This window comes from Sapajus apella, unplaced genomic scaffold (assembly GCF_009761245.1).
Source record: "Sapajus apella isolate SASKATOON/1434 unplaced genomic scaffold, GSC_monkey_1.0 scaffold10, whole genome shotgun sequence".
Taxonomy (NCBI): Eukaryota; Metazoa; Chordata; class Mammalia; order Primates; family Cebidae; genus Sapajus; species Sapajus apella.
Window position 1 is genome coordinate 34,678,847 of NW_022436950.1, and position 26,375 is coordinate 34,705,221.

The window sequence follows — 26,375 nt, forward strand, 5'->3', positions numbered from 1 at the left end:
TTAAAGGGCCTGGGCATGAGCCACAGTGACAGAGGTGATGCCTGAGAGCAGAAGCCAAGCAGGAGTTCTGAGCTGTAGACTCTCTGACAAAAGAAAAGAATCACTGCTGGCAAGATGAAAGGAAAAGAGCACGTCAGAAGGTCGAACAGTGACGTGTACCTCAATGCCTTAGTACCTGAGGGCATTGGAGGCACTCTGATGGCATACCAATCACAACGAGTAGTAACCATGGAACTCACCCTGCAGAGCAGATTCTGTCACTTTTTATGTACTAACCACAACAAAAACCTGTATTAGCTGGGCATGTGGCAGAGAAGTTGTATAGACACATCCACAAAAAAAGGACAAGTAACCATCTTTTTCCTGGTGCTGCTGACTGATATGGGAGGATCATCCATCCACTTTAAGTATCAATGACATCATTGCTAAGGCAGGAGAGAATGACAGCACTCCACCCACCCACCCCCATCAGCTACAGAGGCTACAGACATCAAATGAGACCATGCATACATACTGGTGTTTAGTAATGCTCAATGAATTTTACATATTACCATCACCACTGCCACTACCATATTACTATGGATATCTGGCCCACAAAGCTGCTTACATTCTAGTAGAAAAGATATCAACAGTGAAAACTAGTTATGAGAAGGACAGTATGAAGACTGCAGAGTATAGAGACCTGGGTCAATTTCAGAGTGCCTCTTACATTTCACTCCAACATCACAATGGAGATAAAGCCAGACTCAGTGTGGCAAAAGAACAGCAGATGGGTTGAATGCTATAGTCACCAGCCAAGCTGGGCTGTCCTCAGTCACCTATGTTGACACAGAGTCTCTGTGACTTTATCTAACAGATCATGTTTGAGTCAATAATTTAAGACAGCAGAGAAGTCAAGTTTCGTCTCTTCCAGGACACCTTCTGAAATCCCACTCTCTCAAGCAGAGAGTGGTCATTTCCAAAGCAGCGTCTCTGTGACCTGGTGCTTTATAAGTGATGTGCACCATCAGACAAGATTATAACTTCCTACAAGAGGGTATGGACCATATAATATCTTTATTGTATTTCCATTGGCTGGCAAAGTTTCTGACACATGTTTGCCAGCCAATGAATGCTGGCTACATAAATGAATAGTAAGCTGATTTTTATTTACAAAATATAAAGAGCCATCTGGAGTATTTACCTCCTAAAGCTCAGTTCCTTAAAGGTCCAAACAGCTAAGATACTGTCAGGAAAAAAAATACATAGCTGCTCTATTTATAGAAATATTTCTGATAACTAAACATCTCTTCTAATTGGCTTACTATTATAAAGTCCTAAAATACAGGTTAAACAGCTCCATTCCCTGTAACCAGTGGTCAGATTTATCATCATGAACAGCAAGTAACGTGCTAGATGGAAGCAGAGCAAAAGCAGAGGGAGCTACTGGCATAGGAAGAGGGCTGCTTCCTCCCAGGCTGGGGAGCCCCTCCAGCCTGGTCCTTCCCTCCCCCACCTTTTCTACAATAATGGCTGCTACTCTGCCCCTCACTCCCACTACATGTACCCACCCCCAGCTTCCTCTTCCTCTTCCTTCAAGCTTCTCTTTTTATCCCCTCTTGTCTCTGGCTCCTATGGAAACTAGATGTGGAAGACAGGCACCCTGATATTTAGAAAGCTTTTATCTCATAAATCATCTCCGGTCATAAAAGCATTATTTTCTATCTGGTCAGAAAACTAACAACGTACTTTGTCTCTACGTAACTGACCACTATCACTTCTGAACCCTTGAGGTTACTTTTCTTTTCTCCCTTCCCCAATTGTAAGGCACTATTCTAGATCTGCAAAGTTACTCAAAGACTGATCTTGGGGAGAAAATGATATTTCCTTTCAGTATAGAGAAAAACAGTTACATGGTTATGAGTCCACTCCTACCACTTTTTAATGTAGCAATGTACCGTGATTGACCTTTTAAGTCACATTTACATGTAGCCACAGCAATAATTACACACACATTATGTAATTCAGGACAGTAATATAATGAAAGATCAGAGACTTAAACCTTTATTAATTTGTTACAATATTTCAAAGTTCACAATAATTTGATGTGAAGTTTATGCACTAACTTCTCATTCACTCATCTATTTCATTAAGTTCCTAATACACGAAGTGCTATTTAAGACATGATAATGAATTAAAACAAAAAAGCAAACAAGGAAACAAGGCATTTTGCTTTCAAGGAGGTTACAATCTAATTAGGGAGATGAGGTACATATATTTCAGAAACGTTCATTTTCCAAATAGATTAAAAATGCAAACAAAATTTCAAAGGCTTAACCCTACTTATGGGAAGGGAATTATGAGAAACTTGGAGCTCAGAAATTATATGGAAAGGCACACTGTTAATTACAAATGAGTTATCTATTCATCACACTTCATCATAATAGGCCCCTAAAAGACCACTCCTTGGCAGCATGTAGAAGTTATTAGTACTTAGAAATATGTACTTGAAAGTAATAAATCAGAAGCTAGAAAACACTTTTATGGCTGGGGATGAGCTTTAGAGATAAGCTACGCTATACCTGAGGTCTTGAGAGTTCAAGGGCCTTGCCCACGGCTTCAGAGCTAGTTCATATTCATAGAAGAGCCAGGGCTATCCTCCTGTCCCAGATGCCAAGTCCAGTGTTTTCCCCAAAACCCCACATGGATCTATTTCACTTTGCCAGCCAGTACAAGTTAGTGGATTCTCTACTCTAAATGTTGCCTGAAGTAGTAGAAATAAAGTTCCCAGAAATCAGAACTAATAGCAGCTGGATTTATATACCTCAGTTATAACAGCTTATACACCTCAGTTACAACAGCTTAGTATCTGTTTGAACTTCACTCTTTCTCATTTCCAGTTCATCCTGTAAAGTCTGCCCCTGTCAATCTACTTAAAAGATTGCTTTTAACAAATCATTATCACCTCCTTCCCTCTTCTTTAGAAAGACCTCCCATCTAGGCAATCAAGGCTCTCAATATCTTTGAGAGGTCCCCAAACCACAATGTTCTCAGCTACCTGTCCTCAAAAATTGAGTCTCCTATTCCAGCTAGATGGATATAATCCTGTTAGAAGAGCAAAGAAATTGTCAAGCTGTTCTTTGCCTGGCTAATATAGAAGACAGCACAAAGCAGCCTATCTTTCTTCCCAACATCAACCCTAAAGGTAAGCTGTGGCCCAATCCCACTGAGAACTTAAGCTGTCTCTTACATAAACACAGCCAAGTTCTTTATACTTCCCACCTACGTTGCCTGTGTAAGGAATGAACCAGACACTCACTGGAAGCAAGACTTGCTTCACTCAGAGTACAAAAAACTCTCCCTTACAGATGTGAGTTCATATTTCACATTTTGTGACTTTGTAGCCTTCATCTATGAATCCCATTCCCTTTCAGACATTGCCTTCCCAGAAGAGGCCCCAATATCTTGACTCCAGCAGTAATGATCAGCGTACACACCTCCAGTTTTCAGAACCACTACTCTGCGTGTTTTGTAGCCCCGTTATAAATGTTACCACACACACTTACAAAATCTCAGCTCAATATTCCAGGCCCAAACAGGAGGCAGCATGGCAAATATCCAGAGAATGATTTGATTTTGTATCATCTTGATGTTTAACATTATGATCTTTGAGGCTACAGCAACAAGTGGCCCGATGTGCACTGAAGCATTCCCACATTAAGCATCATCTCTCCACTTTTTTGCACAAATATGTCATTTTCCATGTTGTTTTCTTAGAGAGTCCTCACCACCATCTCCAAATGATTTTCATCATTACTGCATGGGACAATCTAAAGCACTATTCACAATTTTATACTTCATAATGTTGAAACCAAAGGGAAAATCTAAAATTTCTCTCAAGAAATTTTTAGTTACAAAACATACACATTAAGTATCTTGCTTAATAGGCAACTATCTACCTAAACAAAATGGCCCAAACCAAGAATGCCAGGCAGCACCACCCCTACCTCATGACTGGAGGAGGTCAACTTATACAGTGATTCACACAAGCACATTCCCCAATTAATAGCCACATGTGCATCTGTTAGCTATTCGATGATTACTAGTTATGTTACACACCTTATAATTTCAACCTATATGTGGACATTTATGTATAGTATCATTTAAAAATTTATACTATCCAAATCTATCTGAATCAGAGTTTAAAGGCATTATGTTTTCAAATAGCATCTAAATCTAAGTAAAAAGATGTCATATCATAAAGTTGAGCAATCACAAACTTTGGTTTCATGAAAAATAAAAGATAAGAGCTATATGCATAGAGATAATTAGTGAAATTTAGAGCAACTCTTTTAAAGAATGTTGAAATATGCAAACTGTGCGGTGAAAGCAAAAAAAAAGTGAGTCTGCCCCTGACTTCAGGTGAGACTGCAGTTTGGCACCACACTCCCCATGTTCAGTGGATGGCTGATAGGAAAAAAAGAAACACTCTTATTTAAATGCTGATGGTTTCTGATATATCATTCAATGTAATGATATATTTGGGTTATAAAACAAAATAATATGCCTAAGTTTTCTTGAATTTTTTTTTTTTCCAGACAGAGTCTCACTCTGTCACCCAGGCTGGAGGGCAGTGGCACAATCTCAGCTCACCTCAACCTCCGTCTCCTAAGTTCAAGTGATTCTCCAGCCTCAGCCCCACGAGTATGTGGGAATACAGGCACACACCACCACACCTGACTAATTTTTGTATTTTTATTAGAGACAGGGTTTCACCACATTGGCCAGGTTGTTCTCGAACTCCTGACCTCAAGTGATCCTCCCACCTCAGCCTCCCAAAGTTCTGGGATTACAGGTGTGAGCCACTGCACCCAGCCTGTAATTATTTTCATTAATGAAATTTCAGTCATTTCTTGTAATCACCTAATTGGCATTCTAACAATATATTTTAAATATAAGTAAGTGTTGTAACTGATGCTTTAGAGAAATCTCTTAACTTGAAAACTGATATGCACACCCTCCTTAAATAATTCTAAAAAAATTTTTTTAAAAGATTAAGAACAAACTTAAAATATTCCTGTTGTCAGAAAAGTAAAATTTATTCCTGCCTTCGAATGTCAGTTCTGAATAGTTTCCCAGTCAAGGACAAAACATTCTTCTTTCCCAACTTTAATTCCATGGCAACTGATTTGTTATTTCGTTTTCTGTTGTTGTTAAATAATATCTTTGTCGTAGAATGGGAAAAACATTTTTTAAGTTCTTAGTACACACATTTGTAAATCAAAATAAATCATTATTTGTCCAACTACAGAAAGAGTTTCATGAGAAACTATGACCATGTTTCTAATAATATATTTCAACTCCAGTTCTTCAGGTATGGTCTACAAGCCCCCAGGCATCCCAACACCTTTTCGGAACATCTGCAGAGTCAAAACTTTCTCAGGCCTGAAAGGTTATTTGCCCTTTGATTTGTCATTTCACAGGTTTACGATAATATTTTAAATCTTTTCAAACATTATTCTAAATATTTTAACTTTATGAAAACTGTAATTTAGAAATTATATCATTCTAAAATAAATGTCTAATTTTTTATATTTAAAGATGGATTGTTGGCTTAAAAGAGACTAGACACTTCCTGCCCATTAGAATGGTGATTACACACAGACACACAGAGAAATAAATGTTGTCAGAGATAGGGAAAAACTGAAACCTTTGTTCACCGATGAAGGGACTGCAAAATAATACAGCCATTGTGGAAGACAGTACGGTGGTTCCTCAAAAAGTTAAACATAGAATTACTATATAATCCAGTAATTCTACTTATTGGTATATGCCTGAGAAAAGTGAAAGAGAGTATAATAGATATTTGTACACTCACGTTCACAACAGCGCTATTTGCAATAACGAAAAGGCCGAAGGAACCGAGTGTCCACCAATGGATGAAAGAACAAAATGTGGCACATATATACAAAGAAATATTATTCAACCCTGATAAGGAAGGAAATTCTGACACATGATACAACATGGATTAACTGAAGACATTATTATGCTAAATGAAATAATCAAGTCACAAAAGGACAAACAGTGTACAATTCCACTTTTGAGGTATCTAGAGTAGTCAAATTCATAGAGACAGAAAGTAAATGGTGGTTGTCAGAGGCTGGGGGAGTGGGGAATAGGGAGTTATTATTTAAGGGGTATGGAGTTTTAGTCTGGGAAGATGAACAAGTTTTGGAGGTAGATGGTGGCAATAGTTGCACAATGTGAATATGCTTAATGCTATGAACTATACACTTATGTGGAACATTTTATGTTATGTACATTTTAATGAAAAAATCCAACATAAAAAAGGAGTATTAGAGGCTGGGCACAGTGGCTCAATCCTGTAATCTCAGCAGTTTGGGTGGCCAAGGGGAGCAGATCATCAGCAGTTGGGAGTTTGAGACCAGCACGGACAACATGATGAAACCCTGTCTCTACTAAAAGTACAAAAAGTAGCCAGGTGTGGTGGTGTGCACCTGTAATCCCAGCTACTTGGGAGGCTGAGGCAGGAGAATAGCTTGAACTTGGGAGGCAGAGGTTGCAGTGAGCCAAGATCGTGCCACTGCACTCTAGCCTGGGAGACACAGTGACACTCAAAAATAAATAAATAAATAAAAATAAAAAAATAACAAAATAGTAATAGGTTTAGAAAGCCTGATTCCTCACCCACAGGTACACATATTTTTTATGCCTAAATATCCTAAAAAAGATGAAACTGACACATTTGAGGTCTCTGATTCATGGAAGGGAAGAAACTACTCAGGAAAAAAAAAACCTGAGAAAAACTATAAAGAAAAATATTAACAAAGTTGTCTTTACCTTGTCTTTATAGATATTAGTAGCTTACTACGTTTTATGCAACAGAATATTTTCAAATAGTTCAGTTGCAGCATCATTTTGAAAATAACCACTAAGGATTTAAAGGAAAATGAATTAATTTTTTTAATGCAGACATGATGAGAACTTTGTAAGACAAACGTGGTAGTATTTCAAGATAGAAATGAAAAAGCCACTGAAACACCTTATAGGGTATCATACTGCATTAGTTGGAGAAGAGCACACAGCAACTGAGATACTAAGAAAGCTTTGTACAACTGACATTGCTGAAGGCTTGCTGCATAAATCAGCAAAACAAAAACAAAACCAGAAATGTGGCAGTGCCACTTCCTAATAACACAGTAACTCCTCAAATGCAAGATTTGTCTACAAACGTGATGACTCAGTTACTATCCCAACTGCAGAGCTGTACCTTTGCCTTACAAATGGATTACAAAATGACTAACTGGTGCTGATGCTAATTGAAAAAAAATTTTGGGGGGTACAGAGCCTTCCTCCATCGCCAGGCACCAGGTTGGAGTGCAGTGATGCGATCTTGGCTCACTGCAACCTCCACCTCCTGGGTTCAAGCAATTCTGCTGCTTCAGCCTCCCGAGTAGCTGGAATTACAGGCATGTGCCACCACACCCAGCTAATTTTTGTATTTTTAGTAGAGATAGGGTTTCACCATGTTGGCCAGGATGGTCTCGATCTCGTGACCTCTTGATCTGCCCACCTTGGCCTCCCAAAGTGCTGGGACTATAGGCATGAAAACTTTTTTTTTTTTTTTTTTAAATGGGAAATCCTGAAAATAAACACTGGTGCCTAAACAGTCAATGTGTTGCATAACTTTTGGAATCTCATGGTTTATCCTTCAAACAACTATGTTCAACACTTGCACTACTGGGGTCTTAGCTTGAATAGAGGTAGTGACAGTAAACTACACTAGCAGACATTGTATTAACATTATTCACTGCCACTCATCTGCAGTTAAAAAAGATAATTTAAGAATGCCCTTGATGAAGCAGTTAAAATTTTATTATCTCTTGACCCTTGATTTCACATCTTTTTGACATTGTGTGTAAAGAAATGGGAAGTATGCATAAAGCACTGTGCATACTGAAGTGCAATGGTCACCTCAGAGAAAAGCACTCCTATGACTGACTGACTGAGTTGCAAGCTCAACTAACTGGTTTTTCTATGGTGTACCATTTTTACTTGAAGGGAATGACTGGCCGATGTACTCTGGATATTTGTACTTGAGCTTTTGGTAGGTATTTCTTAGACTGAATGATGTGTGCCTCGGCACTTCAAAGAAACAGATAACACTATTAGTTGCCAACAATAACGCAAAAATTAAAATTTTATAATGCCTGTCTCCACCACTGTGAGCTTGATAGCTTCTCAACACTTAGATGTTTCTGATGAAATTGATAGTAATGTTAATATGTGTGGGTTTTGATAATATATAATGAAATATGTCAACATTTGGAAAGCTGATACAACTCTGTGAACTGTTTCCAAATAACCAATCTATGGTATTAAATTACACAGGAATAGAAGACATGTCAAGGTACCACATGAACCAATGTATTATAACGGAGTATGAAACTTTCTCCGTTGTGATTCCAAATTCAACACTACAAGAAACGATTGAATTGTCACTCCTGTGATTAGGTTGAATTATATAATAGTCCGTGTTGCTAGCTGACTTGCTCTAGAGACTCCTTGCTAGCTGGATAAAGTAAGCAGTTGGGTTGGAAAAGCTCACATGACAAGGAACTTCAAGTGACCTCTAGGAAAGAGAGGTGGCCTCCAGGAGCTGAAGGTGGCCTCTAGCTAGTAGCCAGCAAAAAGCCAAGCCCCTCAATCCTACATACACATGGAATGTATTCTGCTAACAACCTGAGTAAGCTTGGAGCAGATTCTTCCCAGTCAATCTTCCAGATGAGAGTGCAGCCTAGGTGACATCTTGATTGCAGCCTGATGATTCTAAGAAAACGACCCAGCTAAACTGTGTGCAGAATGCTAACCCACAGAAACTGTGATATAATGAATGTATGTTTTAAGCAAGAAAAGGAAACTATCACTTACTGAACTTTCATGTAGTATATCTACAAAAAGCATATCTGCAATTATCTGACAAAGCTATTAAAATGCTTGTCTCTCTCCAACTACATATCTGTATGAGGCAGGATTTTCTTCACATATTTCAATCAAAACAACACTGCAACAGATTGAATGAGAAAGCAGATTTGAGAATCCAGCTAATAAGCCAAACATTGAAGAGATTTGCAAAAAATGGTATACAGTGATATGCTTCTCACTACATTTTTTTTTTTTTGGTTTTGGAAAATAGTTATTTTTCCTAAAAAAATAAGTGTTTTAACTTGTAATGGGCATTTTGTTATTTTAAATCAATTGATTTTTTAATATCTCACTTTTGATTTCTAATATGGTAAATAATATGCATATGAAACATTCCTTCAGGTCTTCTAAGAAAACATGAGGGCAAAGGGGTGTTAGGACCAACAAATTAGTAACTACTACAATACTTCAACTTCCATCATCTCTGTCATATGATACACTCTCCCTCCTCCTCTACTGCATTTATCTAAATTCTGTCCATTTTCACACTCAGCCATTCCAGTCTACTGTGGGCTCTCTCCCTTCTGAATGCCCAGGGAACTCATCTGGCACCTGTTGATTGCTTTCTTCATTTCAAAATGCATGCATGTGAAGCCCCAAAGGAAAGGGACTGGGCTATGTTGGGGACATGACACATGCTCCAAAACACACCCCCTGCCACCTCTATAAAGAAGTTAATTACAGACTGAATAGGAATGTAATCCATGCCAGCCGCTGGACTTCAATCAACGCTTAATGAAGCAGACCACAAAGGATATGACGGGAGAAAGAATTTAGGACATACATGAGTCTCAGGAGTGTCACCTGAAAAGGTAAATGCGAACAAGGATGCAGATACAGAAATATTTATGTGGAGAAGGTAGTAGATAAGTCAATCAGACCAATAACCTTCAATTCTCAATAATACAGATTGAAAATTATCTGTGGACCATTTTGGAGCAACATGGGGAGAAATAAAGAGTAATATTGTAAGGAAGGTAATGGAGAAATCAACAGAATTCCCCTAATGTGTCTTATTGGAAAATCAAGAAAAAAAATGGATTATAACAAATAGCCATTATTATGGGTTGAAGTGTGTTCGACTCCAAAACACAGTATGTTGAGATTCCAGGCCCCCCAGCCACATACCTATGAATGTGACCTTATTTAGAAACAGGGATGAAATCAAATTAAGTAGGGTGAGTCCTAATCCAGTATGACTGCTGTCCTTATAAATGGAGAAGAGACAGAGAGAGACACAGGGGGAAGATGGTGTGTAAAGATGGCGACAGAGATTGGAGTTATGCTGCGGTAGCTCAGAAATGCCCCGGGTTACCAGGAGAAGCTGGAAGCAGCAAGAAAGAATCCTTTTCCTGAGGCTTTGAAGGAAGCCCGGCCCTGCCAACACCTTAAATTTGAACCTACAGCCTTTAGAACTGTGAGAAAATAAATCTCTCTTGTTTTAAGCCACCCAGTTTGTGGTACGTTGTCATGGCAGCCCCAGGAAACATACAGCAATAGAGTGAGGGACTCCTTATGAGCCATAGCTGCATTTCCCAAGTGGCCCTTCCTTAGCTGCAGACAAAAATGAAACAAAGGAGAGAAAAATTGGAAACACAAATTTGGTTACAGGAACCAAAAAAGCTTTTTTTTTTTACTAGAAATATTTGAACTGCAGTTTTTTTTTTTTTTTTTAAGATTCTGGGAAAATGTTTCTGATCAAACACTGCTGTCAAAACTCAAGCCCACTGAATCTCTATAAATGTGCCTATAAATACATAGACAAGGATTATTTATCCATTTTACACTTCCTCAACTCTTTGCTACAAAAGGAAGTAATCCAGACCTGATATTTAAAGTTACCAATACTATTACTATGTCATGACAAAAGAAATACGAGATGACAAGTAAAACTTTCGGTTTCTCCAAGATTTGATCAAGTCACAGGGACTTCTGGGCCAGGATGACTCTTAGTTCACACACTAGTCATACACATGTCTCAAGATCCAAATCTTATCTCTATTATACATAAGGTACTTGGCATTATAATCCACAGAAAAATTCATGTATTAACACCTACAATGTATATTTGATTTGAGGAGTTTAACTTCATTTTAGAAGTTTAACTTAAGCCTCACACTTGGCTTAAATCTATAAGCAATCAGATATTAGCACTATGGGGATTTCTGAGTCATTGATCTGATGGTCCAACCTGTGTCCCTAAACATCAGGAAGCTCCAATGGTTTTTTTTTTTAATATGAGTCTTACCCATTTGTGAAATCAGTTTAGCATACCCCAACTACTTTTTCAGTAAAACAAATCGAATTTAGAAATTAGAGGGTATCATCCACATTAAAGGTAAGTACTCTCATGAAACTTTTGTTTCAGGTAGGGTGTGTGTGTGTGTGTGTGTGTTGTAGATACTGAGTCATGCAGGCAAGTATTTCTTACTGTCTTTATCAGTACAAACTTTGGCACTAAACCACTAAGGGACAATGCTCCTAATAGTGGCAATCCCTTGCCATAGTTTGAGACCCAACAGGCCAGGGAAAGGAGTGACCTTAATACAGTGGAGATGGCCAGGGGCATAGGCTCATACAAAAAATTAGCCAGGCATAGTGGTGGATGCCTATAATCCCAGCTACTCGGGAGGAGCTACGTGAAGCAGGAGAATCAATTGAACCAGGGAGGCAGAGGTTGCAGTGAGCCGAGATCATGCCACTGCACTCCAGTCTAGGCAACAAGAATGAAACTCCATCTCAAAAAAACAAGAATGACAGGGGAACAAGCACATAGAGAGAGCTGCCTAACAGGAGCTGTGGCCTTTAGGAAATGGAAGCACCCAACCCACAGTGAGCTGGTAGGAAGGGAGCTGCCCACCCCGTCCTCTTGCTGGGACCTCCCCAGTGGCCAATACTAACTAGACACCAGAGGGCAAGAAAGTCCACTCAGCTTAATCTCCTTGGTCACAGAGGGGACTGGCAAAGGGTCAAGAGCAGGTCCAGAGGAGCAATGGAAGATTTCCAGCCACTGTGACTATTAAAGTCTAAAAGCCATCCATGTCATTTATGCTTTCATTAATTGAGCCTAACAACTTTTATTTCTGGGCACCAGATTGTTCCCACATCTGCCCTCTAATCCCAACCTTGAATCAAGGCTCTAATCCAATGCTCAACAACTAGTGCAAAAGATTGGCATGTTTACGAACTCAGGATTTCTGATTTCTCCAGGCCCTCACACTGCTCACCAACCCTTTCAACTGTTCTTGGTCTCCCACTTCACCTATCCCTAGCTATCAGGCTCTGTAGGGCAAAGGCCATGTCTTACTTATCTCTGAACCCCAGACCTAGGTGGCTAGAACACAGGCATATTTGCTGAAATATCTGAGACTGCTTCCTCTCCCCAGATCCACCTACACTTCTCTTCCCACTCAGAGTCAATCCCCAAGCCTAATTACTTTGCCTTTTAAACCTCAAAGCTCATTTCTGCTCTGCTTCAAGACGTCTAACCTCCATTCCCATAGCCATACCCGAGTCAGTTCCTCTACCTCCAGTCCCAGCTCCCTCTAGCTCCACCCTCTAGGGCAATCAATACAAAAAGTTAAGTCCAACAGTATCTCCATCCTGCCTAGAATTCTTCCTTAACTCTGGCTTTGACTTGCTAATTTCTCTACTACCCCTCCCACAACTGCCCTGGAGAAACTTCCTATAATTCTATCCTGTTCTCCCCAACCTCCTCCTTCAAACAAAACATACATGTTTACCTTCAGAAAGTGGTAGGCTGCCCCCGCCCCTCCCTTATGTCCTGCCCTCTCTTCCACTCCTACTGCCCTGGCAAGTGTCCATGCATCCTTCAAACCCCTGGCCAGGTACAGCTCATGAAATGAAACCTGCCCAGCTTCCCACCTCTCCTTGCCCCAAAGCCCCTCGATCACACCATGTCCTTTTGTTTCCATGGTCCTCTATGCCTCTTAAATCTATAAGCCCACTGGGGGCAGGAACTGTGTCTTATTTTACTCTACATCCCCAGCAGAAAACACAATACTGACCCAAAGTCACTATCTAAATCTTCCCCCGTGTGACTGAGGTGCCTCTATATGATCAGATTTTTATAGGCAACCCTCACACAGGATCTTCTAATCATAAGGCTGACTGAGACCTCACTAGAATACACAGCACATTTTTTAGGTGATGCTGATGGAATTAAGAGACTGCAGTGACTTCCCATCATGCTTAAGGCAGGTACCTCACTATGCCTGCACTGCTTGCAGAATCTGGCCACCTCTCTGTAGAGAGGAGTGGCACAAGTTACAGCTGGCCCTTGAACAACACGGGTTTGAATAGTGCAGATTCATTTATGTACAGAACTTTTTCAACCAAACAGGAATCAAAAGTGCAGTATTCTCAGGATAATGAAACCTGTGTACATCAAGGGCTGACTTGTAGGAGATGTGGTTCTGCAGGGCCAATTGCAGGACTTGAGAAGACACAGATTTGGGCATACGTGGGGGTCTTGGAACCATGCCCTCAAGTACACTGAGGGATGACTGTACATCTACATATCCTTTTTCAAAAGTCCATCATTACTAGAGGTCAAATTCTAGGATTCATGCCTCTATAAAAGAATAATGGGGGTCGAGCATGGTGGCTCATGCCTGTAATCCCAGGACTTTGGGAGGATGAAGAGGGTAGATCACTTAAGGCCAGGAGCTTGAGACCAGCTTGGCCAACATGATGAAACCTTGTCTCCACTAAAAATACAAATAATAGTAATAACCAGACATTGTGGCAGGCACCTGTAATCCCAGCTACTCAGGAGGAGGCTGAGGCAGAAGAATCGTTTAAACCTATGAGGTGGAGGTCACAGTGAGCAAAGATGGCACCACTGCACTCCAGCCTGGGTGACAGAGTGAGACTCCACGTCAAAAAAAAAAAAAAAAAGGGAAATATACCCTAAATATCTCTAAAAATGTATCAGAAGTCTATGCCTGGGGGCTCCCCATAAGCCCTTCATTTCTGCCCCAAATAAGGCCATAAAATAGCTTTGATCATTTCCCATTAGAGTGGCTCTCTGGTCTTGCTGATAGATGAGCCAAGAGTTGAGGATGTCTCTTCTGCCATCAGCTTCCAACACCACATTGGACCCACCACCTACTTGTCCAAGGCCCAGGACCACCCAGAGAGTTTAACATCCTCAGCTTGAGGCAGAGGACAAGAGCAATCAATGCAGGCATATTTATCTGGAAGATACTTGGCACTGCATCTGATAGAGACTAAATTGAGAGAAAACCTTTTTAACCGGTCTGTCTTGATATCCTGCAATTCCACCACATTGCAATCCAAAAATGACAGTTCAGCAATCAAAATGTTGAGCCCAGCAACAGGAGGCAGGCTCAATTTTAGTAGCTCCTAAGATAGAGATATCATGCCTGTCAAAAATAAAGAATCCATCAAACTTGAGATAATCCAGATAATTTTTAAATCAACATGAAATTAATGAATGCTGAAAATCAAACATTGTTCAAACACAAGAGACTGCATCACACAAATCTGCATGAAGCAAAAACATTGTTACTTTACAGAAAATCCAGAACTACAGAGCACTCAGTCTGAAAAATCTAAGCAAGTCAACCTGTCAGGATTTGAAACTGCTATTTAAGACAATCAGTGTGGCAGATATAATGGACCACTAAACTACTGCCTACAGCAAATGTGGAGATGATGAGGCATTTGAAGACAATCAAGAGAAAAGTTGCATTTAGATTTTAAAAAACCACTACGCCATATATAAAGACTCCAAACTTACAAACACTGTGTTGACTACAGGTCATTCTCATTTTTATTTTTTAAATGTGGAATTTGCCATAGTTTAGCAAGCATTTATAGTACCTATACTATATATCAAATACTGTGCTAAAAACAGAGATAAGAAAATAAATAAGACTCGCTCTGTGTTCTTGGGATGTAAAGACGACGAGGAAGCAGATCCAAGAGAGATCACTTCAAAGCATCAGAGGAAATTTTTGGCCAACTGGACATGTGGTGGAATATGAGGAAGGAGTGAAGGGTATCCAGGTTTCTGGATTAGACAACCAGGTGAATGATGGTGCCATGTGTGAAGCAACAGGCTACAAGGAATGGGGCAAGCAGATCAACAGAGAATAGAGTGGGCTTGAATTGTATGTGGGACATCCAGGGGATGAAGTCCAGAGGCAGAGAGATATTGGGGTCTGGAGGAAATTCAGAGCTAGAAGTGTGTATCTGGGGATAGATGAAGCCACGCGGTGAATGAGATCCCATGGAGGACAAGGCCAGAACCCCAGTGTACCAGCATGTAAGAAGATGGTATAGAGGGCATCTGTGAAGACTAAAGGAAGACAGATGTTTAAAAATCCTGGAAGGTCCATGAGTAGAGGGCTTTAAAAAGGTGGGAACTCATCAAAAATAAGAAATAAAAGGTAACTGTGTATTTTAGCCACTACATCTTGATAATTTTATTGAGAATAGTTTTGCAGGGGAAGGTGTGAAAACCAGCATAACCAACTGAATGATGAGGCCTTAACAGACATACCACAAAGTTAGGTAATTTATCACCCAATTTTCTGAAAATGTTCCACTTTAAATTTATACGCATATTTTTACACTCATGCAAATTAACCAAACTGTGAATGTGTTTGTAATAAAATGGAGCGTGACATTAAGAGAGCATGAAAATCCCTGACCTGCCAAGTAAGAATTCCAGCCATCCTGCTACAGAGACTGTGAGAAGAGGCCATGTGAGGAGGATCAGGTCCTGAGGCCATAGGGCAGAGAACCAAGGAACCCAGCTGACAGCAAGAACCAAGCCCTCAGACGTGTATCACCAGGCAAGTTGATGGAGCCAGCTCCCAGCCAGTAGAGCCATTCTAGCTGAGGCACCAGACATGTGAGTGAGGATGCCATCTTGAACATCTCAGACCTAGAAAACACCACATAAAGACTTCACCCATGTGCTTGATCCAAATTCCTGACCTACACAATCATGTTGAGTGGTTTTTTCAGCTACTACGTTTTGGTGGTAGTTTATCATACAACAAGAGATAGCTGCAATAGGTGGTGATGGACCCATGGTAGAAGAATTCCTTCTTTGAAAAAGAACTTACTGATATCCTACTATGACCTGGTGTTGTTCTGGGAGCTAAGGGTTCAGAAATGAACAAAAATAAGGGGTATGGTAGGAAGAATGAGGTCTGTGGATAGAACTAAAGCATGGAACGGCAATAGAAAAGGTGGTTGTAGGGTTATAATTATAAATAGGGTGGTTGAGAAGGCTTCCTGAAGAAGAAAACAAGTATTTAAGATGGAAACTATGAAAGAAGCAGATAGGTAGATGATTGAGAGAAAATATTTTAGGCAGAGAGAGAAGATAGCATTAGGTAAAAGCCTGTCTGGCACACTTGAATAACAACAGATCACCATGACTGATGCAGGAGCAGAGACAGCTGTGTGGTAGATGACAAGGTCAGAGCGGTAAGAGAGGGCACTGGAATCCCGAAGAGCATCCAAGTTCAATGATTTACCAAGAGAACTCAAGGAATTCAGCATATACTCATAGTTGTTGATATACCTCTTTCAAAGACAGAATCTTGCTCTGTTGCCCAGGTTGGAGTGCAGTGATGCAATCTTGGCTCACTACAAACTCCACCTCCCAGGTTCAAGCGAGTCTCCTGCCTCAGCCTTCCAAGTAGCTGGGATTACAGATGTGCACCAACACGCCCGGCTAATTTTTGTATTTTTAGTAGAGACGGGGTTTTGCCATGTTACCCAGGCTAGTCTTGAGCTCCTGAGCTCAGGTGATCAGACCACCACAGCCTCCTGTAGTGCTAGGATTACAGGTGTGAGTCACTGTGTCAGGTCCTTTGTGGATATAATGTATTAATGAAAAGATATTAAGCCAAATCAGCAAAAGAAAACAGCATTCGGGACGAAGTCTGGAGGAAACCATGCACAAGCTTCCAAGGGTCTTCTCCTTGTGGAGAGGACTTGCTTAACTCCCCCAGCAGGGAGTTCTTATCACATGTGTGAAATGTTGCCTACCAGGGAAACTCAATAATAACTTAGCACCCAAGGTTTTTACTGTGGACTGATCACATAAGCATCTTCTGCTTAGCATGTACAAAAATTCTAGACTTTCAGAAAAAGAACAGGTGTTCAGCATAAGCCATATTGTTTGCAGAAACAGTTTTGCACAGTGAGCCATTCCGATGAGGATGAGGGAATGGTGGGAACCCATCACAAAGCTAACTTTCCAGATGCTACCAGCCAAGGTCTGGATTCACAAGCAGGCCTTTCTAAGGGTAGTAGTCTCAGGCCTGCTATGTTAACTTTTTTCTGCACGGAGTCAGACTGCATAGCACTTCAAAGGCCATTTAAGAGAGATGGGAGCCACTGGAAGATTTTGAGTAGAATTTTAAATTATCACTCTAGCTTTTGTGTTAAGGAGAGACAGCATCGTGGGAGGATGGGGGTCAGAAATGGAGACACTGAAGTCTATCTAAAGAAAAACTAATTAAACAAGCCCCAATATGCCAACAGGAAAGAGGGAAAAAGTAGTCAGATTCCAAATCTAGTATGAGAGCAGAGTCAACCAGATTTGCAGACTGACCGTATGTGGATCATGAGAAGAAAAGAACTGTCAAGGGTGATGACAAGCACTTCTGGCAGAACAGCTAGAAGAATGGCCTTGCCATTTAATGACATGCTAAGATTGAGGAGAAGTTGATTTGGAGTTGGGGATTAGGAATTCATTTGGGGACATGCTATAAGTGTAAGATGTCCACCAGATATACAAAAGGTCAAGAAGGCAGCCATATACAGAATGGGCAGCTCAGGGAAGAGACCTGGGCTGGAGCTACCCCAATGCTATTTGGAACCATATTACTGTTAAGCAGAGACAGAAGGGGAGATTTAAGAACTGAGTCCTGGGGTACTGTAGCACTGAGGTGGAGAAGGAAAGAAGGAACCAGTCAAAGAGCCTGAGAATGGACAGTAGATAGGAAAAAAGTGAGGAGACTGTAGGCACCAGGAAGCAGATGCTTAAAATGTTTAGTTTTTATTTATTTTTTTATTTCCATGGATTTTTGGAGAACAGGTGGTGATTCATTACATAAGTTCTTTATTGGTGATTTGTGAGATTTTGGTGTACCCATCACCCGAGCAGTATACACCACACCCAATTTGTGGTCTTTTATCCCTCACCCACCTTCCCACCCTTTCTTCTTGAGTCCCCAAAGTCCTTTGTGTCATTATTATTCCGTTGCATACTCATAGCTTAGCTCCCACTTATGAGTGAGAACATACAGTGTTTGGTTTTCCATTTTTGAGTTGCTTCAACTTAGCCTAACAGTCTCCAATCTCATCCAGCTGGCTCCAAATGCCATTACTTCGTTCTTTTTTTATGGCTGAGGAGTATTCCATCGTGTGTGTGTATGTGTGTGTGCAATACAAACACACATACACACACACACACACACACACACACACACACACACACGGTTTCTTTACCCACTGGCTGACTGATGGGAATTTGGGTTGGTTCCATGTTTTTGCAGTTGCAAATTATGCTGCTATAAACACTCGTATGCAGGTATCTTTTTCGTAAAATGACTTCTTTTCCTCTGGGTAGATACCCAGTAGTGAGATTGCTGGATCAAATGGTAATTCTACTTTTGGTTCTTTAAGGAATCTCCACACTGCTTTCCATAGTGGTTGTACTAGTTTACATTCCCACAACAGTGTAGAAGTGTTCCCTGTTCACCACTTCCACATCAACATCTATTTTTAAAAATTTTTTTGATTATGGCCATTCTTGCAGGAGTGAGGTGGTATCACATTGTAATTTTGATTTGCATTTCCCTGATCATTAGTTATGTTAAGCATTTTTTCATGTTTGTTGGACATTTGCATATCTTTGTTTGCGAACTGTCTATTCATGTCCTTAGTCCGCTTTTTGACGGGATTGATTTTTTCTTGCTAATTTGTTTTAATTCATTTGTAGATTCTGGATATTAGTCCTTTGTCAGACATATAGATTGTGAATATTTTCTCCCACTCTGTGGGTTTTCTGTTTACACTGCTGACTGTTCCTTTTGCTATGCAAAAGCTCTGAATTCAAACTACTATAAGACCATGGTCACCAAAACAGCATGGTACTAGCATAAAAATAGGCACATAGACCATTGGAACAGAACAGAGAACCTGGAAATAAACCCAAATACTTACAGCCAACAGATCTTTGATAAAACAAACAAAAATCATAAAGTGGGGAAAGGAAACCTTATTCAACAAATGGTGCTGGGGTCATTGGCTAGTTACCTGCAGGAGAATGAAACTGAATCCTCATCTCTCACCTTATACAAAAATCAACTCAAGGTGGATAAAGGATTTAAATCTAAGACCTAAAACCATAAAAATTCTGGAAGATAACATTGGAAAAACCCTTCTAGACATTGGCTTAGGTAAGGATTTCATGGGCACGAACCCAAAAGCAAATGCAATAAAAACAAAGATAAACGGCTGGGACTTAAAGATGTTTGGTATTTCTACCAGTCAAGAAGCATCTAAATCTCAGTAAAAATGGCCCACATTTTTGTTCACTGCTCCTTTTTGGCCCACTCTCTGCCCAATACCAGAGACAGAGGTTGTACATCCTTAGCTTCCTGCACCAAAGGTATAAACTGAGGCCAATCTAGGCTTACTCTCCAACCCAGCTAGTTTTTGTGCTAGTGTCTAGGTGGAGAATTTAAGGTTTAAAGGCTCTCTCTCCACCATCTGTGGATACCAAATATTAACTGAAGATCCCTTTCTGATGGCGAAGTTCTCAACAGAACTGATTAGCAATGTCAAGTTAAGGACTTCCTGGGATCTGGGCTTTAGGCCAGTGGTTTCCAAAAGCAGCTAACAAAACCAATCAGAGGAGAATTGGACCTGAACTGTCCACTAAAGCAAGCCATTTGAGGCGATTTACATTTAAGTTAATTAAAACTTAAAATTCAGCTCTTTAGTTGCACTGGGCACATTTCAAATACTTAACCGCATGTGTCTAGTGGTTGCTCTATTGAAAGATGCAGACCTAGAACATCTCTTCAGCCCAGAAAGTTCAATTTCAACTACATTGCTTTAGATTTTCCAGGAGATGCCCAAAGCTCTGAATTTTCACACACTCTTAAGATGTCTGTAACAGTACATTCTGAAAATAGTCTCACAAAAATCCGACAACACTACCATTTGCCCAGCTTCCTCAATGGGAATCCATGGCACAGAACATCGTGGGAATGAATTCCTGGTTAACTAAGCCACTTGATTAAGCACAGGGCCTCAAGCTACAAATAAGGGCTGTGGCTCCCAATCTCACACAGAGCAATTAACTCAGCTCAGCTAACTAGCCAAACCCGGTTCAGCAAACCCTATGTGCATGGATTATACACAGAGGGTGTGTGGGTATGTGTGTGAGAGAGAAAGAAAGAGGAGGGAGGGAAGAGAGGGTCCAGGAGCGCACACTCAAATGCCTACCAGCAGGCCAGGCAAATAGCAACAATGCATTAAGGCCATAAGTGAGAAAATAAGCACAGAGTAAAACAGTCAAGCATGATGACAATAACTTATCCTCACTGTTAGGGAAGCAATAATGGAGACTGGAGCATTAGTAATTCCTTCTAAAGATAACAGAGATGTCTCAGCTCCAACTGATGGTTGCTATGTGGTAAAGTGAAGCCCAGCATTGTCAGAGCTTCGGATTTGCTTTTCCCCCCAAAGAAGATAGGAATCTGGAGTTTTGCATGAAATCTCAAAATATTTAAACGCTGACAACTAAGTCAAAACATAACACTGAGCAGACCTATGAAAATATGTCTGTGGGTCACAGCAGGCCCCACAAGCCCTCTGTTTGCAAACTTAGAAGCTGCTCGATGCAAGCTGAGTAGCAGAACCAAAACCAAGTTGGAAGCATGTGTAATGCTAATGGCGAGTCAGTTCTGTCCACATGCTGTGAAGAAGAGATGTCTGAATGGGAAATAAAGCACTCAAGTAAGTCAGTGCCCAATAAATTGAAAAGAATTTGAAGAATCCAGTCTGGATCCAGCTTATGTATATAAGAGCCTTAAAATCTATTTAGGTAACAAGGCAACAAAGCCTCAAAAGTTTAGAAATTCAGGAGTTCTAGCCCATTCCTCAAGACTACTCGCACACATTATCATATCAGATTCTTGTCACTACACAAATTCTCTTAGATTCTGATCCCACAGTTAATCAGAGAATAGAATTGTTAGTCTTAAAAGACTATTCCCAGTTTTGGGAAGCTGCCCCAAGTTGTAAAACAAACTTATTATTCAAAATATCTGAATACAGAAAAGATTCATCTAGAAAACCCTATCAAATGTAATTTTTCCTTTTTAAAGAAGGAAAATACAGTCAGATCCACAAATTGGCCTTTGTAAATTCCAGCATGCCCACTGTCCCATGGATTCAATGCTCTTATTTCTCATTCATTTCAACCCCTGAATATACTATACATCCTCATTACTAGACAACCTTTCCCTTATTCACCTCATCAGTGTATACATACACACACACACACACACACACACACACACACACACACACACATATATATATATACAGTCAGCCCTCTGCATCCATGCATTCTGCGTCTGCAGATTCAACCAACCACAGATCAAAAATATTTGGAAAAAAATTTTATACTGAACACATGCCGACAATTCTCTTGTCACTATTCCCTAAACAGTATAATAACTGTTTAAATAGCATTTGCATTGTATTAGGTATTATAAATAATCTAGAGATGACTTAAAGTATACAGGAGAATGTGTGTAGATTATATGCAAACACTGCACCATTTTGTATCAGGAACTTGAGCATCTGCAGATTTTAGTATCCAAGGGAAGTCCTGGAACCAATCCCCTGTGGATACTAAGGGACAATTGTGTATATACAGTGAATGTTCACCTTAACCAATTATTTGAGCAGCTTCTGTAGGAAGAATTCATTAAGAGTAGTAGAGGGACAGTTGTTTAATAACAGGTTCTTGTGTAGACATCTAAGATACAGTGTCTGTCATCAAAAGAGTTTAAAATCCAATGAGTTCAACAATACAAAAAGATTAGAGGAGTAGATTAGTGTTTCTCAGCCTTGGCCAGGTATTAGAATAGGCTGGAGTGCTTTTTAAAATACCTATGCCCAGGACCCACTCCATTCCAATGAATGAGAATCTCGGAGAAAGGGACACCGGCATCTGTACTGTTTAAAATGTTAAAAGTGAAAATTAGACGTGAATGATCATCAGCCAGGGTTGGGAGTCCCTGCAGGATAAAGCTCAATTACCCATTCACCTGTGACACATAATTTTGATGATAAATTTAACTAATTACTCAATGATATCCACCATGAGTACGTAAGATGACAATCACTTCTCCACTAACAACTTCACTAAATTGGATTTGGAGGCTGGGACACTGATAAAGTGCCAGGATTCCGAGATAAGCAATCCCACAGTTTTCACCTCGCAGTCTACTGCCTTTCCAGTGGAGTTCATCACGTGGCGGCAGGAAACTCAAAGTCCCAGAGTTCAGAACATAATTAAAGCCTTCCCAAAAGCTCCCCCTGTATCTTCAGGATCGCACCAACCTATGGCCTTATCTGATCGGGGGCTCCCAACATTCCAAAAATACATTTTCTTTGTTCTCAGCAGGTACTGCTTACTTCTCAGATGCTGTCCACAAAATCTGGAATGATATCCCTGGGTTTCACTTACTTTCCAAACTCTAGAAACGTCAACTTCCATCCTCAATCTTGAAACCTGTCTTTCTCCCATCTAAATTACTCAGTGCCTCAGGAAAAAATGGACTTACTTTACATTTACATTCATGTTCCCACCAAATTTGTTTCTTTATACACTCCTCACCTGGATATGTAAGATCGTGCCCATTTTCCCATTTGTAGTTAGATTGAGGAATATTTTCATAGTTGATTTGCAAATCCTACAATATTTGCCTCAGAAACTAGACTTTCTACATGTTGACCTCACAAAAGATATAATTAAGAGAAACTCGTGGATTGTCCATCACTATTCAAGAAGCAAAACTGTTATTTTTAGGTTGATGTGATACAGCAGTTAGTAGATAGAAATGTCTTTTTTTAAACAAGTATTAAATAATATGAATAAATTCCAATTCATTACATACATAGTACTAGGCTATATTAATAGCTGAGAGCAAAGATCTAGAAACACAGTTCCTGTTTTCTAAACCCAAATCTGCCACTTATTTGTCATGTCTCTGTGTCTCTTTTTCCCCCAATTTATAAAATGGGGATACGAAAGGTACCTACCTCCTAAAGTTATTGTGGGAAGTAAGTCATAAGCATAAAGCTCTTAAAACAGGGCCGGCACAGAATAAGCACAATACATGTTATTTATTAATATGATTATTAGTATGAAGAGCAGGGCTTAAAACCTTGCTGTCTAAGGGGACAAGCCTTTTAGCTGTCTTTCTCTGATTTATGGAAAGTGTATTTATTACACATTGTTTTTCAAATTGAATTTTGACATTTCTGGCCCTTTCTCCTTTAAAAAAATAAATAAAAGCATGGAATTTGTTATTTATTGACCTTTCAGAGCCATTAGGAATACCATTTAATAGTAGTTAAATCTTGTTATGATTACAATATTTAAAATGAAACTATGGGAGAAGAGTATTTGGGGAGGAGAAAAAAATCATCACTACTTCTTAAAAGGAAATTTTGAAAACAAAAAAAGGAGAATTTATATGCTGTAAGTGACCTTTAAATGTCACATTCACTAATATATAAATGTAAACAGAAAAATACAAGTCTGGTAGTAACAGTAAACTGATCAATGCAATTATAGCATGGGTTCTGTGACATTATAAGTTACATTTCCATTCCAGAATATCAATAATTTTTTACCACATTTTACGATCAAATTATAGTGCATTAAATACCATCTGGTTAGTTCTCTTCATATTATTTACAAGCTTGTAGCTTATCTCTTACTTGGACAGCTCCCTGTACTAAACTTCTAAGTATACAAGATTTGAGGGCATAAATTATTTTTTAATAGTTAAAAAGTAACTTCAACTCAGTAAGACAATCCTTCAACGAGATCTCAGTAACTTGTCTGGAGTAATGTTGTTACTATTAACTTTAGCCCACTTTCAAGAGTTAATAAAATATGATTTAATAGACAATTGGTTACTTGTTTAAATCTCAGATAACTGAATTACATGATATAAACAGCACACCCTATTTTAACAATGGCAAACACACACACAACATTGCGGTAGATTTTCACATGGTTTTATAAGCCACTTTAATTTTTTCCCTCCTCCATCTCAATTCCATCAATAAAGAGTTCATCTTTAGGGGTTGGTCCAGTTCTTGAGTATCCAAAGCAACATACACATGTATTTATCCAGAGGTGGATTATTTTTTTTTTCTGTAGAATAGTTCTTAATAGAGGCAAAGACAGTGCAAGTATTTTCTTAAACCCCTCAACTATATACTTTTAAGAAATAACTACTTTTATGCTTTGGATAACCTATAAGAAGTTAAAATGTAAGATGATTTACATTTTTCCATCACTAGATTGACCAACCTGCTATATTACTCACATGGCCTAAGACCAAATTTTAAGAGAACCATTAGCTTCTAAGACAAGAATTTGTGACTTACCCTGTTTGAGAAGGATTTGAGACATACAAAATGTTCCATGTGAAGATTCAAAAAATTAAAAGGTTATCCAATGTATTTTTAAAAGTTTCATAGAGGAAGTCCCAGAGGCCCAATGTTACCCAAATACTAGGCATAGGTTCTAGCGCCAGATATTTTCTCATCATGTATTCCACACTTTAAAAAAAAATTCTCACTTAATTTTTACTTGTTCCTGACTTCAGCGACAGAGGTAGGGACATCTTTCTCATTTTAACAGTCACTCAGGACCTGAACAACAGCCCACACACATGGTAAATGCTCATAGAATCTGTGGCATTAAACTGAAAACACTCAAAATATAGACTGGCTGGATAAGCAAACAGCATCATTCTCCCACCTGCGTTCCTGCCCAAGTCACTGAGACAGGGCAGCTCACAAGGTCGAAACTCCAAAGGCCCCATCAGTTGTAACTTCCGAGTATGTGTCGCTTGCACAATCAACTTTCTAACTCCAAGGAGCTGAAGTGAGGCAAGTCTTAATGGGTCAAAAATCACACTTAGATAAACAGCACCTTTTAAGACGTTCCCTCAAACAAGTTCTAAACCGGTGCTTCTCAAACTTCAGTGGGTATTCTAATCACCTGGGGATCTCGTTAATGAGCAGATCCCGAGTCAGTGGTTTTGGTGTTTAAGCCCTCAGATTGGGCAGGTCTAAGGAGCTCCCAAGAGATTCCCATGCTGCGGTTCCACCCACCATTCTCGGAGTTCGGGGCCCACAAATGCCCAAAGACACCCAGGTCTCTGATATTAGCAATAGACAACAGCTGCAGCTACAGGCAGTGCCCCATAATCCCCTGGGATTTCTGCATCCCCTGAGCGTCGCCGCCACCACCGGGTCGCACCTGGCAGGTGCCTTGGCCGCAGCCGCGCCCCCCTCCTCCGCTCGGCGCTCACCTTCTCCCGGGTCTTCAGGTACCGCTGCAGTGCCTGCTGGGTGAGCTCGCCGACGCGCAGCTGGCCCTCCTTGCAGGGCACCACGATGCCCGTCCTGCCGAAGCACACGGTCACTTTCATCCTGGCCCCCGGCGACCACGCCGGGCAGGGCCGAACAGGTGTCTGACCCCGCGGGTGCAGCCCCCCACTCTCGGAGGACCCCAGGCGCTGGTGGGCCTGGAGACCCGGGGCGCCGCTCCCCGGGGCACCCTGAGGCCCGGGGGCTCGCGGCAGCGCCCCTTCCACCCGGGCAGCGGGAATCGGGGAGGGGCGGCCGCGGAGAGGGCTCACCTCCCAGGTGCCCGGCGGCCCGGGACGCGGCGGCTCTGCGGCCCGGCTCCTCCTCCTCCACCTCCCGCTCCGCTCCTGCCCGGCCCAGGCGGCTGCTCCGCGCCCACCAAAGCGAAACTGCCGGCCCTGCCCTGTCGCTGGCCCTGGCCCTGGCCCTGGCGGCGGTGGCAGGGCCGGCCCCAGGCCCCGGGCTGGAGTGGGCGGCGGCGGCGGCGGCGCGCGGGGCTGGAGTTGGGAGGAAACTTTTGCGCCGGCTCCCAACTCCTCCGCGGCGCCCGCGCTCTGGGCTCCTGCGGTCCCGGGGCCCGCCTGGGCCCGGCTCTTAAAGGGGCCGCCGCGCTCCCCGGCCCCGCCGCGCGCCGGGCGACGCCGTGCCCAGGCTCTGTGGGCGGGTAAGTGGAGGCC

General features: G+C 40.9%; 1 protein-coding gene and 1 long non-coding RNA gene across 3 annotated transcripts in view; both read right to left on the minus strand.

Moving 5' to 3' along the window:
- PARD3B (par-3 family cell polarity regulator beta) overlaps positions 1 to 25,951 on the minus strand; it is a 1,108,767-nt gene extending 1,082,816 nt beyond the window's left edge. For both annotated transcript variants that reach the window (XM_032277671.1, XM_032277670.1), the window contains exon 1: positions 25,641 to 25,951. In XM_032277671.1, the coding sequence (XP_032133562.1) occupies positions 25,641 to 25,760 (120 nt within the window). In that variant the 5' untranslated portion in view covers positions 25,761 to 25,951. The remainder of the gene's footprint in view (positions 1 to 25,640) is intronic.
- On the minus strand, positions 1,411 to 18,225 carry LOC116551483. Its single transcript, XR_004268962.1, has 4 exons — positions 18,214 to 18,225; positions 12,384 to 12,387; positions 3,038 to 3,042; positions 1,411 to 1,642 (listed from the first exon to the last, which is right to left on the minus strand). It is a non-coding gene; the product is annotated as an uncharacterized LOC116551483 (long non-coding RNA).
- Positions 25,952 to 26,375: the final 424 nt, after the last annotated feature.